We start from the raw sequence: 12288 nt of genomic DNA on the forward strand, positions 1-12288 counted from the left end.
GTCCACAGTTGTTACACCTCTCACAGTGCATGGGTCTACTTGAGCCATTCAAGTTATTGCTTTTCTCTGAGTTTGAGCAATAATTTGAGTCTGTCAGTTCATAATATGAATCATGACACCCAGACTCGTTCTTGATAGTCAAAATTCTTGTTCTAGGCCCTTCCAAACTCTCAAAGCAGGATTTATTTTTTAAATAATAATGAGAGGAAAATATTATATAATAGACTGAAATTCTTAAGTCAAACAAAACCCCAGTACGACATTGAACACTGACATGTTGTTGAATGGATACATGTATATTGTACGCGTGTGTGCTACTTTTTTCGAGCTGGTGAGCTAGTAATTTTTTTTCAGGAAATATTGCTGGACACCCTGAACATTTTATTATTACTGGTTGATCGGTCGGTCGTGGGGAGTACACATTTTCCCCTGAAAATACACATTTTCATATTTCCCAATACTCATTTCGGTTTTCTGTGGTTGGCATCTCTGTTATTATTATAAAGTGTCATATAAAATAAAAAAACACAAGAGGGGAATGGGAAGTTGCCATTTGTACAGGTGATTGTCTTTTTCAGGTGGCCATTAGGGAAGGTTCGACTGCATTTACTGACACATGCTCTCTTAGTCAACAAAAAGGGGGCTCTCGTGGCCTAGAGGTTAAGGTGTTGGCCTCTCACTCAAAAGGTCCCGGGTTCGAATCCGGGTAGCGACCGAAAAATTTTCTTCTCTAAATTTGTCTCCTTTCACCTCATTTCCTGCTCTCTGGCAATGTTCTGTCATCTGCTTTCGTCTCCACTTTCTGCCCTCACCCCGTCACCTCCTTTGCCCCTTCCTCTGGGCTCCTGATTCTTTCTGCAGCGTTTCTACTGCTACTCCCTGTCTCCTTCTCACTGCTGTCTTTCTGCCACACCCCTGATCTTCTGGTAGGAAAGATCTACACCTAGCCTTCTCGGACAAGGGCGAAAAATCTCGGAGGACCCGTGTGCAAGTTGCGCACGTTAAAAATCCCTTGGTGGTTTAAAATCGATAAGAGTAGGCTTCAGCCACCACCCGGGCAAAATTCAAAATTTCCTACCAACTGAAAATATTAGGTGTGTCCCGCGCGCTCGTATGACCTGTGCAGTTGCGAGCGCCGTAAAACACTCTACTATAAAAAAAATATATATATTAGTCAACAATTGTCTGGTGTGGATGGAGTGTCACTTTCATGTTATTTAGTTTTCGTCATCATTTGATTATGTACTTTACTTGAGAACTTTTCCTGCAGGGCCAGACTGTTCGAGATGGTGTGCAGTTATTCTGTGAGAAGCATTTTGCTAAGATCAAGAACTTTATCAGCAAACTCAATGCTACCATACCCCTGCCTGCCAAGTGCAGTGTAGTCAGTGAGTACTGGTGGTCTCTGGTGTCTTTAATTAACATGAAAAAGAGAAAGAGAGAGAGAGAGAGAAAGAGAGAGAAAAGACCGGGGGGGGGGGAGAGTGAGAGACTGGAGACTGATGTATTGATATAATGCTTTGTTTGTTTTTTCTGTGTCCCAGAAGCTGGAGAGAGCTCACTGTTTATTTCTTCTAAGTACATCCTATCTTATCTTGTCTTTTCTTAGCATGTTTCATTTAAAGCTGCCTTTTCTTATTTTGTCTTATTTTACTTTATGTTGTCTTAGCTTGCCTTAGGGGGCTCTCTTTGGCCTAGAGGTTAAGGTGTTGGCCTGTCATTCAAAGGTCCCGGGTTCGAATCCGGGCAGTGACGGAAACATTTTCTTCTCTAAAATTGTCTCCTTTCACTTTCTTTCCTTCTCTCGACTAATGCTCTGTCATCTACTTTCGTCTCCTCTTTCTGCCCCCTCCCCCTCAACTCCTTTGCCCTTTCTGCGCTCTTGACTCTTTCTGCTGCCTTTCTACTGTTACTCCTTGGCTCCTACTTACTGCTGTCTTTCTGCCACACCCCTGGTCTTATGGTAGGAAAGATCTACACTTAGCCTTCTCGGACAAGGACTAAAAATTCCGGAGGGCCAGTCTGCAGGTTTCGCACGTTAAAGATCCCTTGGTGGTCTAAAATCGATTAGAGTAGGCTTCGACCGCCACCTGGGCAAAATTCAAAATTTCCTACCAACTGAAAATATTAGGTGTGTCCCGGGCTCTCATATGACCGTATGCAGTTGCGAGCATTGTAAAACACTTACCAAAGAAAAAGCTTGCCTTATCTTCACTAATGTAATTTTAGCTTACATTGCCTTATCTGTTGTTATCTTATTTTATCTTGGATGATAATATTTTAGTTTATCTTATCTGATGATATCTTCACTAATCTTATGTCATCTTATCTCTTCCCATTCAAGCTTATCTTGAATTATCTAATCTTGTCCTAACACTCAATCCATGTTGTGTGTCTTGGACAGATGGTAAGCACAAACGTTATCTCAAGCTTCACTTTGAGTGTGGCCACCAGTCGGACCAGTGTCTCTACAGCGGCTCCCACTTCACCCTCAACACCCGCCTGCCCAAACTCTGGCTACACCTCATGTTCCTGTCTGTGCAGGTCAGCCAATCATCCTGACCGCTAGTGAAGGCTGTGCTCTTAGAATAGTTATAGAAAAGAGGGGGGGAGAGAGGAGAAATAAAAAGAGACAGATAGGGGAGAGGAGAGAAAAAAGAGCAGTGGAGAAAGGAGAGAAAATAAAGGGTCGGGTGAAGAGGAAAGGAGAGGAAAAAGGGGGGTGGGGGGAAGAGGAGAGTGGACAAATAGAGAGATGAAAGGGGCGAGGGGAGGAGAGAGGGAACAGATAGATGGGAGAGAGAGAGTGCATGTGTGTGATGTTTTGATATGATTCCGTACATTATGTGTACATTTTGTGTCGTAGAAGCTGGTGAAAGCACACTGTTAATCTGTTATTTTCTTTCAATGCAGATCCAGTAAAATACATTTTATCTCATCTTGTCTTGTCTTAACTTATTTCGTCATAAATTTTTCTTATCTTTGTTCTTAGTCTTTTAAAGAACTGCAATGACAATGTCATTTATTTTTTTTTGGATACTACACAGGCTCAGTCTCGTTTTGCCTTGAGCCAGAGGGATTCAAATGTGAGCTCTCTCAAGACTTGCTGGGACGCCTTGAAAGGGGAGACAACCAGTAACTTTCTCACACTGGTTACTTCGTCCTTCCCCACACAGAAGGTGGGTGCTCCGTGAACTCAGCTTGTATCATAGTTGAATACAATTCAGATGACGCTGGGTCAAGTTTCGACTTCTTTGTTCTCGGTTGCATGATGACAGCATGTAAGCCAACTTGCAGTCTTCTGAGTAGGTGGATTCATCGAAATCAGGGTAAATCAGATCAGTGGGTTTTTTCCTCTCTGTTTCTATAACACACCAGATACTGTGCACCATGAAAAAGTTCAGTGTTTATTCAGTATTTTGGAATGTGTTGTCTGCATGTTTGTTCATTTTGTGCTGAAAAATCGACGTGGAAAGGAAGCCCTCCCGGTCAGAACGTGAAGTCAGCTGTTTCAACAACTGACACCCAAGCTTTCCAATGCTTGCGGAAAGGTCGATGAGTAAATACCGTTTTTTCATTGGTTGAGAACTATAGAGCTTTGAATGGTGTATCGGTGGTACATTTTTAGCCTTCGGTAATAAAAATCCTGTAACTCGGCGCACCTGCAGTGGAATTTTTGTTGCGGCATGGGTTTCCCTGCCAAGTGCCTTACCACTTCATGGTCAAGGGGGTTTGCTCCCTGTCGCTGCCCTAGCTGGGCTGACTGAATGTTTGGTACTTTTCAACTTAAGGTATATCCTTGTACTTTTATGGTAATAGTCATTAATGTACCCACGGCATGAGTTTCTGCTCTTGATACTAAAAAAAACAACAGACGTTGTTACCTGCCTGGTTATTTTGTTGAAGTTATCAGTGTTAAGTAGTGAATTTTTTTTTGACAAGTGTGGATGATAGGAAGCTGCATTTCTTCACCTTATTCATCTTGCATTCAAACTTCCGAGGTAGGTTGCCTCAAGTAATGCAAAGAAATGCTGAAAGTTATGTATGTGTACCTATTATAGAAGTGAAATTATTAGACATATACTGAAGTCAGGGGAGTACTTTTCTTTTCATTTTTACGTTTTGAATGAGACAGAAAAAAAAGTGCTGAAATGACAAAAAATCGTCTGTCAGTGATATATGGACCCTAATTTTTATCAAGGCTGTGAAAATTTTGTTCTGCTTTTAGTTACATACATTTGAATAAATGACTGTTTATTACGAGAGAAGAAAGATGCATATATGCATTTTTGGACAAAATACGCTCACTTTTTTGTGAACTCCATTAGTTGTGTACATGATAATATTATCAGATCCATAAACTGTTTTCTTTGTTTCTCCTGTCTGTTTTGTACGTGCAGGACCAGCTTGGCCTCCTACAGGAGCTCCATCAGATGCGTTACTTTGACGTGTTTGAGCTGAATGCGGCTGTGGCACATTGGGCCTGCTTCCTGTGTAACCACCCAGAAAAACTCTCAGAGCTGCTCAACGATGGATACCCAGAAATTGCTGTAAGTCATGCCGTAAATTCTGGTGCTGTTTGAATGAAACATAGAAAAACAAAAGAATTTTTTAATGGGAAAAGAAAAAAAAACTTTCATCTCTATTTAAATGGAGGGGATTTGAAATTTTTTGGGTGTATATAAAAGTAGTAGGTGCATGTGTTCTTTCGACATTATATTGTATTGCATTGTGCATGTAGTTAATATCTTGTTACTTCCTATTTACTCTTCAAAGATCTTTTTTTGGCTCTTACATGACCAAAATTGTATTGATACTGCTGGAAATTGTCCTCTATATCAATAATTCAAGGGGGCTCTTGTGGTCGAAAGGTATAGTGTTGGCCTCTCACTCTAAAGGTCTCGGGTTTGAAACCCGACATCGACAGAAAATTTCTTCTCTAAAATCTTCTCCTTTCACCTCCTTTCCTGCTATCTAATCATGTTCTGCCATCTGTTTTCTGCACCCCCCCCCCTCCCCCCCTTTGCCCCCTCCTCTGAGCCCCTGGCTCTTTCTGCTGTCTGTCAATTGTACCTCTCCTGGCTCATTACTGATGTCTTTCAGCTACACCCCTGATCTTAGGGTAGGTAAGATCAAATGCCTAGCCTACTCAAAAAGGCCGAAAAAATCTCGGAGATCCCATATGCAAGTTGTGCACATTAAAGATTCCTTGGTGGTCCTAAAATCAATAAGAGTAGGCTTCGGCCGCCAAATTAAGAATTAATTCCATCCAAACTGAAAAGGCCTCATGTGTTGCGTGCGCTCATATGACCTTATGCAGTTGCGAGCCCCGTAAAACACTTGTTTTGTTTTGTTGAATAAAAAAACCAATAATTCAAACATTTTCATGACCAGTTACAGCTTTTTGTTAAAAAGTTCTCACTGAGCCTTACCTGTTGTCCCAGGACACAGCAATGGTTAATCTCGCTCAAGTTCTTGCTGATGATGTAGCTGGCCACCTTGCTGGCTGATCAAATAAAACAGACCACTCAATCGTGTCTAATACTCAATATCCTTTGTTTGATGATTCTGAAATTTTCATTTCTTTTGCCAAGAGTCATGTCTAGACAGTTTAAGTCAAGTTGATTTCTAGAGCTGCCTTTTGTTCCAACCTGTTTCGGGCAAGTTATACACTAGTTCTTGCATTTGTTTCAGCGTGGTTGAGCTGAAAAGGGTTCCTGCTCAAGTAAAAAGTTAATTCAACAAAACAATGAGATACTTTCTGTTTGATTTCTTTTGACTTACAAACAATTTCTCACATCTATGCAGGGTCAGCTGAAAGAGAAGAAAGGCAAGTGGAAGTTTTTCAAACGCTGGAAAACACGTTACTTCACACTGTCTGGAGGATCCATCACGTATGACAAAAGCAACGCAGTGAGTAAATAAGTACATGTGGATGTTTTTTCAATCAATATGGGGGTGTTTAGGGAACTTACACCAGAGCATCCCTGTCAGAGACGAAATTTCTGCCCAAAAAACTGATAAGTCAAGAGCTTGTTCTCTGTTTCTCATGGATTCTTTGGTACATTTTTTGAACTTTATTTATTTTATTTTGTTTGTGGGACAAATTAGATCCGGTTTTCTCTTTCTGTGAGAGCATTTCTTTCTTTTGTTGCATTTTAAAATTTTGATAGGGTTCAGTCTTTTTGTGGTTAACGATCCAATGTACCCCAAAACTGTCAGGCTGCAATGGTTGTTGGGTGTAAAATAGCTCAGGCTCAAGTAAATTAAAAAACAAATGTTCATTTTTTCTTGTGGTTTGACAAAAACATCCTTCCCTGTGAAGAAAATCCAGCAGTAAGCAGGGACAAGTACACCATTTTTCATGTTTGCACCTTTTAATTTTGTAAAAGTCATAGTAAATTTTTTTATACTATAGCGGATATAAATTTTATGCTTTAACACTAATGTTTTTCGCTTTCTTTTTCCTCCCTAGACAAAAGCATCTCTCCCTGTGACAAAAATCCAGAGTGTTAAAGCGATCCGCAAAGGCATCCGGGACATCCCCAAGGCCTTTGAGATCTTCACCGAGGACCAAACATACATGTTCAAGGCCAAAGGTCACCACAATGTGGAGCAGTGGGTGCAGTGTCTTCACATCGCTGTGGCCCGCTCACAGATAGGGGGGTCTACATCTTCCAGTCTGATGGGCGGAGCTTCTCCATTCACTGTGGAGGAAGGCGAAGGTGACTCTCATCACGCTGGTGGCAAGTCCTGTCTCGTGGGGCGGCCGGAGGGTGCAGCAAATAATGGTGCTGGGGTGTGGGGGACAAAGGTCAAGCACAGTCGGGGTGCGTCTTTTTCGGCCGGTGGTGGGGTCAGCAGTAGCAGGATGGTGGCCCACCCAGGTCTGTTTGAGCCGCAGCATTCCCACCACGGTCTGGGCGGGAAGGACACCAGAAAAATTGTCACTGATACAAAACTGTGAGACGGTGGGGAACGATGAGTGTCCTGTGCGTGATCCTGACAACATTTTGTAAGCACTTGGGGGGAAAAAAAATCCCTTTGATGTTCTACTGAGGTAAAGGGAAGTTATAAAATACTTGTTTCCATTGCAAAATATCTCAAAATTTCAACTGAAGTAATGGGAAAATATAAAGTACTTTATTTTATCACAAAATGTCATCAGACACAAGACATTTATCCTGGCCATTTCCCTTGATTTATTAGAACAGTGAAACAGACCAAATTTTTTTTAAATTCCGTACTTCATAACTTTATCTTGTAGAAAAAGTTTTCAAGGTCATGCACAGAGCCTTGAAGCTGTTGATTTTGTTCTTGTTTTGAACTGACTCTTTCAACCATTCCATGAAATTTTTTGTATATTTGATCATATTTAAGCTTAATTTAATCTTATTACCTAAACTGCATAGAAAGCACTTCAATTTTAATGCACTCTCTTCATACGAAGTTCATAACTTGATTGTTCAATTTGTACCACGTTCATGGCTTGATTTGTTTAATTTGTGCTATGTTCGTGGTTTGATTTGTTTAGTAACAACTATGGTTGTTTTTTTAAATTTCAAATCATGGTGTGAGCTGAGAGATTTTGACTTTACTCGAAATATGCCTCAAATTTGACTCTTCTCCCGACTATACTCTGTTACCCTTGCCTTTTTCTCAACCTTGATTTTACTTAAGAGCAGAACATTGATTTGGAACTCCTTCCCAGTCATAATTGAGATAAAAGCACTACTCAAGTGGTGCGGTGAGCGTGTGATTAGTGGCAGTAACTGTCTTACCTACCCCTTTTCACCTGAATGTTACAGGAAATAGTTGTCCCTTTAACTCTCTGGACTTGCTCAAAGTTAAAGTAAACAAAACTGAGCGCATTTCACGTTATTTCTGAGAGATGTGTTACTTGATTTTATATCGGGGACTGAGGCTGCTTCTATGAGTGAAAATATTACTTTCTTATTTGAATATATTATGTGAACTATCATTTAGGTCAGACATTGTTTAACACTTTACGGTCACTTGGTGCAATAATGCAATGGTGAAAAATAGCCGTTCCGGTTACTTGGTGCAAACTGGCTAGAGAAGTTTGTTGAAGTCACTCTCCTGGCAGAGTGACCAGATGGGGTATTTTATACTGCTGGCTGTGTGACTGCAAAGTTTTAAGTGAGAGGTTACTTGGTTCTGGTTATATATATGGGAACTGGTACTGGGACCTTACATTTTTTATGTGAAAGAGATTTGTGATTGAAAGTGCTCATTTGGTCCTAGCAGACTTAGTCTCATACCTCCAACTGTCTTACCTACCCCTTAATTATTGATTTTTTTCCTTGAATTTTGACTTTATATCTACTGCTCACTATAAGACTCCAACATTTGTCCCTTTTAAAAATGACGTATGACAGAGTCTTACTCTGAGCTGTAGATATGTATAATCTATAATAATCATTTTGTAAAACATCTAAAATCCTCTACATGTGCCTGATGACATTTTTACGGATTTAAAACAGCAGACACATTCAACATCTTACACAAAAAGTCTTTTCATTGCTTGAAATTATTTGCTTATTTTCTAAAGAATGTTCTTCACTTCTAATCGAGATGAAATCAAAGTTTTTGAACTTTCAAAAGCTTTCTTTTTTCTATTTTTACCTTGCTTTGATCCCTTTGATATTAAAGAGTTTTATTTCTTGCTGTTTTAAGAAATAATATATCCCAGTGAAATCTCTTTCCTGAATCAATGAGGGTACAGAGGAACTTGTGAAGTCCACTGTTCATGCACCTCTCCTTTATTAAAATATGCTCATGTAGGTCAAAATTAGATCTGCAGAATCTACTTCTACTCTTTAGATTACTTTCTAAATAAATATGTGTTACGACGTGGTGGAATCAGGCGCTCGTCAATTTTTGGGCATATTGAGTTATTGGTACCATTATAAAGCTTGTTCATTTGTCTTGCTTGTGATAAAAGAAGTACCGATCTATCTTGAAAACTAGTCGAGACATTTGCTATTGAAGAAGGTGGGGGTTGCCTGATTTCAGAGGTAAAATTAGCGAGCAATGGCTGCTAAAGTCTGGTGTCTTATATAGGTTGAGAGACCTTGGAATGAAATAATTTATATTTTTGTACCTTTTATCAACTTTTTTCGTTGAAATCTTCACAGAAATGTATTTTTCAACAGATGTAAAAGGTGTTGAACAAAAAAACAATTTGAAAAAAAAAAATTGCGAAGCCTGCGGAAAAATTCTGATTTCTCTGATTTCATCTGAGATGAGTTATGCCACTCTGTAACAATAAAATTTTAATGTTTATTTACCCCATTTTTAAAAAAACGTCTTCTTTCTCAATCCAGTCAAAATGAATCCTCATCAGTCTAACATTGTGAACGTGATGTGTTAGCTATAGTCACGACTAAGTTTTGAAAAGGTTTGTTTTTTGTAGTAAGTGGTAGACTGTATCTTACTTGTTAAGTTATGTTTTACTCTCTCCTAGTAGACAGTCCAAAATTCATCAGTGAAGGGTAGGTTCAGGGATGATCATCAAAGTGGTATTGAGAATGTTTCAATGATATATACTCTTCTAGTGATGATAATACTATAAATGATTTCATGCGTTGTGATGATGATGCATGTATTTACCTATAGTGTGGTGAAAATTCGTGGAGCGACTTACCCTCAAATATCTCTTTAACATGTGAATCAATGTAACCCATACTTTGCATAGCAGTTTGTATCAATTTGTATTAACTTGTACTCAGAGAAAGTTGCATTTGAAAATAGCAAAAGTTGCAAAAAGTTGCGACAAAAATTAGCAAAAGTTGCAAGAAAAGTTGCAAGACGCATATAGCTAAATCAATGCCACAGAACTATTGGAATACATTGTTGCTGTGCTCCTTGCTATCAAAAGTAACCAATATGAGTTTTGTTAGATCAAGATCAGAAGATAAATTAGAATGTCTACAAAAAAAGCAACTGCATGGAGGTTGATGGTGTACAAAAACAGTGTCCCCTGACACATGAGTCAGGTCCTGGCACTCTCGCTGACGTTGGGCAGGTGTGACCAGCGTGGTTTTGGGGATGTTCAAATACATGTATAATCTTACACTTTTTTACACCCCCCCCCCCCCAAATCCCGTAATATTACGTTATTCGCTTATAATAATAATATGACATTTATATTGCGCAAATCCGTGTTACAATCACTCTTCTATGCGCTTTACTTTTAAATTATTAATATAGTATTCATGAAAAACATGCATACACACATGTGACATAATAATTCAATACGGTACAAGCGGAACTTTTCCAGAAAAACTTAAGGTGCCATTTTACCACTTTTACTGCACCGGTGTAATCAAAATTAGACTAGATCTACATGTCATGAAGCCCAGATATCTACCAGAGCATAAAGTGCGAAATGACATATCATCATAATATTATATCGTGCTTGCCGCTCGAGGACCACTGTATCGCCACAATGCAGTGCTTACAGCTCGAACTTACACTAAGTGAATAGTGTAGTTACTCTTTGTCATAAATTATATTTTCCTTGATTATTTTTCACCTTACAAAAGTGTAATCTTACATTGGAGCAACCCCCCCCCTTCCTTCTTACACTTACTTTAACAGGAGTCCAAGACTCCCCCCCCCCTTTTTTTTTTTCGAGGCGCAAGATGATATTATTTGAACGTCCCCTTTAGGGGTTTTCTGAATGAATCGATCATGTTTAGCCTCCTAGCCTTAGATTTAAAGTCTTTCTTAAATTTTTATACTAGATCTATCTACCTGGTGCTACGGAACCAAACCAAGCAAGCAAGTAATCAGACGACCGTGTTTACGATTGATTTACACTAGATCTAGAAAGACTAGAAGATGATTCAGTCCAAAAAAGAATATAGGGGGGTTGGGTGGGGTCGGTTTGCTCGCCTGATGGGTGCAAAGCAGCTATCGTGGCACAAGTCGATCACGCCCGACTCGTTGTTTTCAGGCAACGAGTCGGGCGGGCGATCATCCCGACCCGACCTGACCCGGTCCGGGTCACTGGGCGGCGGCGGGCACCCCATAGTGCAAAGGAGCGAATTGTCCCCCTTGGCGTCGTTACTTTTAGTCGTGGAAGAAAATTTCGGAGTGTTTAATGAAATTTTATTATTATTTTCCCAAAATTTGCGGGAAATTGGCTAAAATTCGCGAATTCACGAAAATGATAAAAGTTGCGCAAAAGTTGCGCTGATGGCAAAAGTTGCGCGCGCAACTTGCGGGTTGCGGGCGCGAATTTCTCTGAGGACAGGTATTAACTTAATCATACTTCTCCGCAACAATTTAGGCTAGATTAAAGGGACGGTCGGGTGGGACTAATGCTGAAAATTGGGTCGAAATATTGTTTTTGAGGTTTTTGCACAAGTGAATACCTAAATGTGTCTAGATATCAAATCCGGTAGGCCTATATTATTTTGTGAGATAAGCATGTTGTATGTGAAATTATGTTTCATATGGCTACTAATAGTATCACAGTAGGTCATTTTTTACTTCAATGGCCGTTTTCTCTGAACTGTGTTTTTCATGGACAGCATGCCATGAAAATCCTAAAATCTCGCTTATTTATTGCCCTAGAGACTTGAAATTTGGCACAGTGATAGCTTATCCATATTTCTAGGCAATGAGTTAGTTATTTTTGTCTTTCTTTGTATATGACAGGGGGCATGAGTATTTATATCAGGGAATATCAGTCATTTCGTCACTCGGTCATTTCGGCACACCGGTGCAGTCAAGACGTCACTGTCATCTCGTCACACTCCAAATCCACAAGATTTAATTGAGACAGTCATTTCGTAGCACACTTGCAAACATAAAACGCACATTGTCATGGCAACCCCAAATCATGATTTTGGGAGGGGGAGGGGCTGTGTGGAAGGGCGGGGGGGGGGGCTGTGCGAGTCGTCGTGCCTACATGATCAGCTATACCGTTCATTAGTATTAATATGTAGGCCTATTGACGATATTGAAATCTATTTTGTCAGATCAACAAAATTTTAAAGTAGTATTCTGTCCTCAGAGAAAGTTGCATTTGAAAATAGCAAAAGTTGCAAGAAAAATTTGCAAAAGTTGCAAGACGTGTATAGCTAAAACAATGTCACGGAACTATTGGAATACACTGTTGCTATGCTCATTGCAATCAAAGGTAACCAATATGAGTTTTGTTAGATCGAAATCAGAAGTTAAATGTGAATGTCCACCCAAAAAACAAAACAAAAAAAAAGACTGCATGGAGGTTGCATGGTGTACAAAAACAGTTTG

At 39.7% G+C, this 12288-nt stretch overlaps 1 protein-coding gene across 2 annotated transcripts in view; it reads left to right on the top strand.

Annotated features, from left to right (window-relative positions):
• LOC101855473 (ventricular zone-expressed PH domain-containing protein homolog 1) overlaps window positions 1–9310 on the top strand; it is a 47187-nt gene extending 37877 nt beyond the window's left edge. For both annotated transcript variants that reach the window (XM_005093950.3, XM_005093951.3), the window contains exons 10-15: window positions 1271–1388; window positions 2405–2544; window positions 3048–3179; window positions 4401–4550; window positions 5809–5913; window positions 6476–9310. In XM_005093950.3, the coding sequence (XP_005094007.1) occupies window positions 1271–1388; window positions 2405–2544; window positions 3048–3179; window positions 4401–4550; window positions 5809–5913; window positions 6476–6967 (1137 nt within the window). In that variant the 3' untranslated portion in view covers window positions 6968–9310. The remainder of the gene's footprint in view (window positions 1–1270; window positions 1389–2404; window positions 2545–3047; window positions 3180–4400; window positions 4551–5808; window positions 5914–6475) is intronic.
• Window positions 9311–12288: the final 2978 nt, after the last annotated feature.

This window comes from Aplysia californica, unplaced genomic scaffold (assembly GCF_000002075.1).
Source record: "Aplysia californica isolate F4 #8 unplaced genomic scaffold, AplCal3.0 scaffold00073, whole genome shotgun sequence".
NCBI lineage: Eukaryota > Metazoa > Mollusca > Gastropoda > Aplysiida > Aplysiidae > Aplysia > Aplysia californica.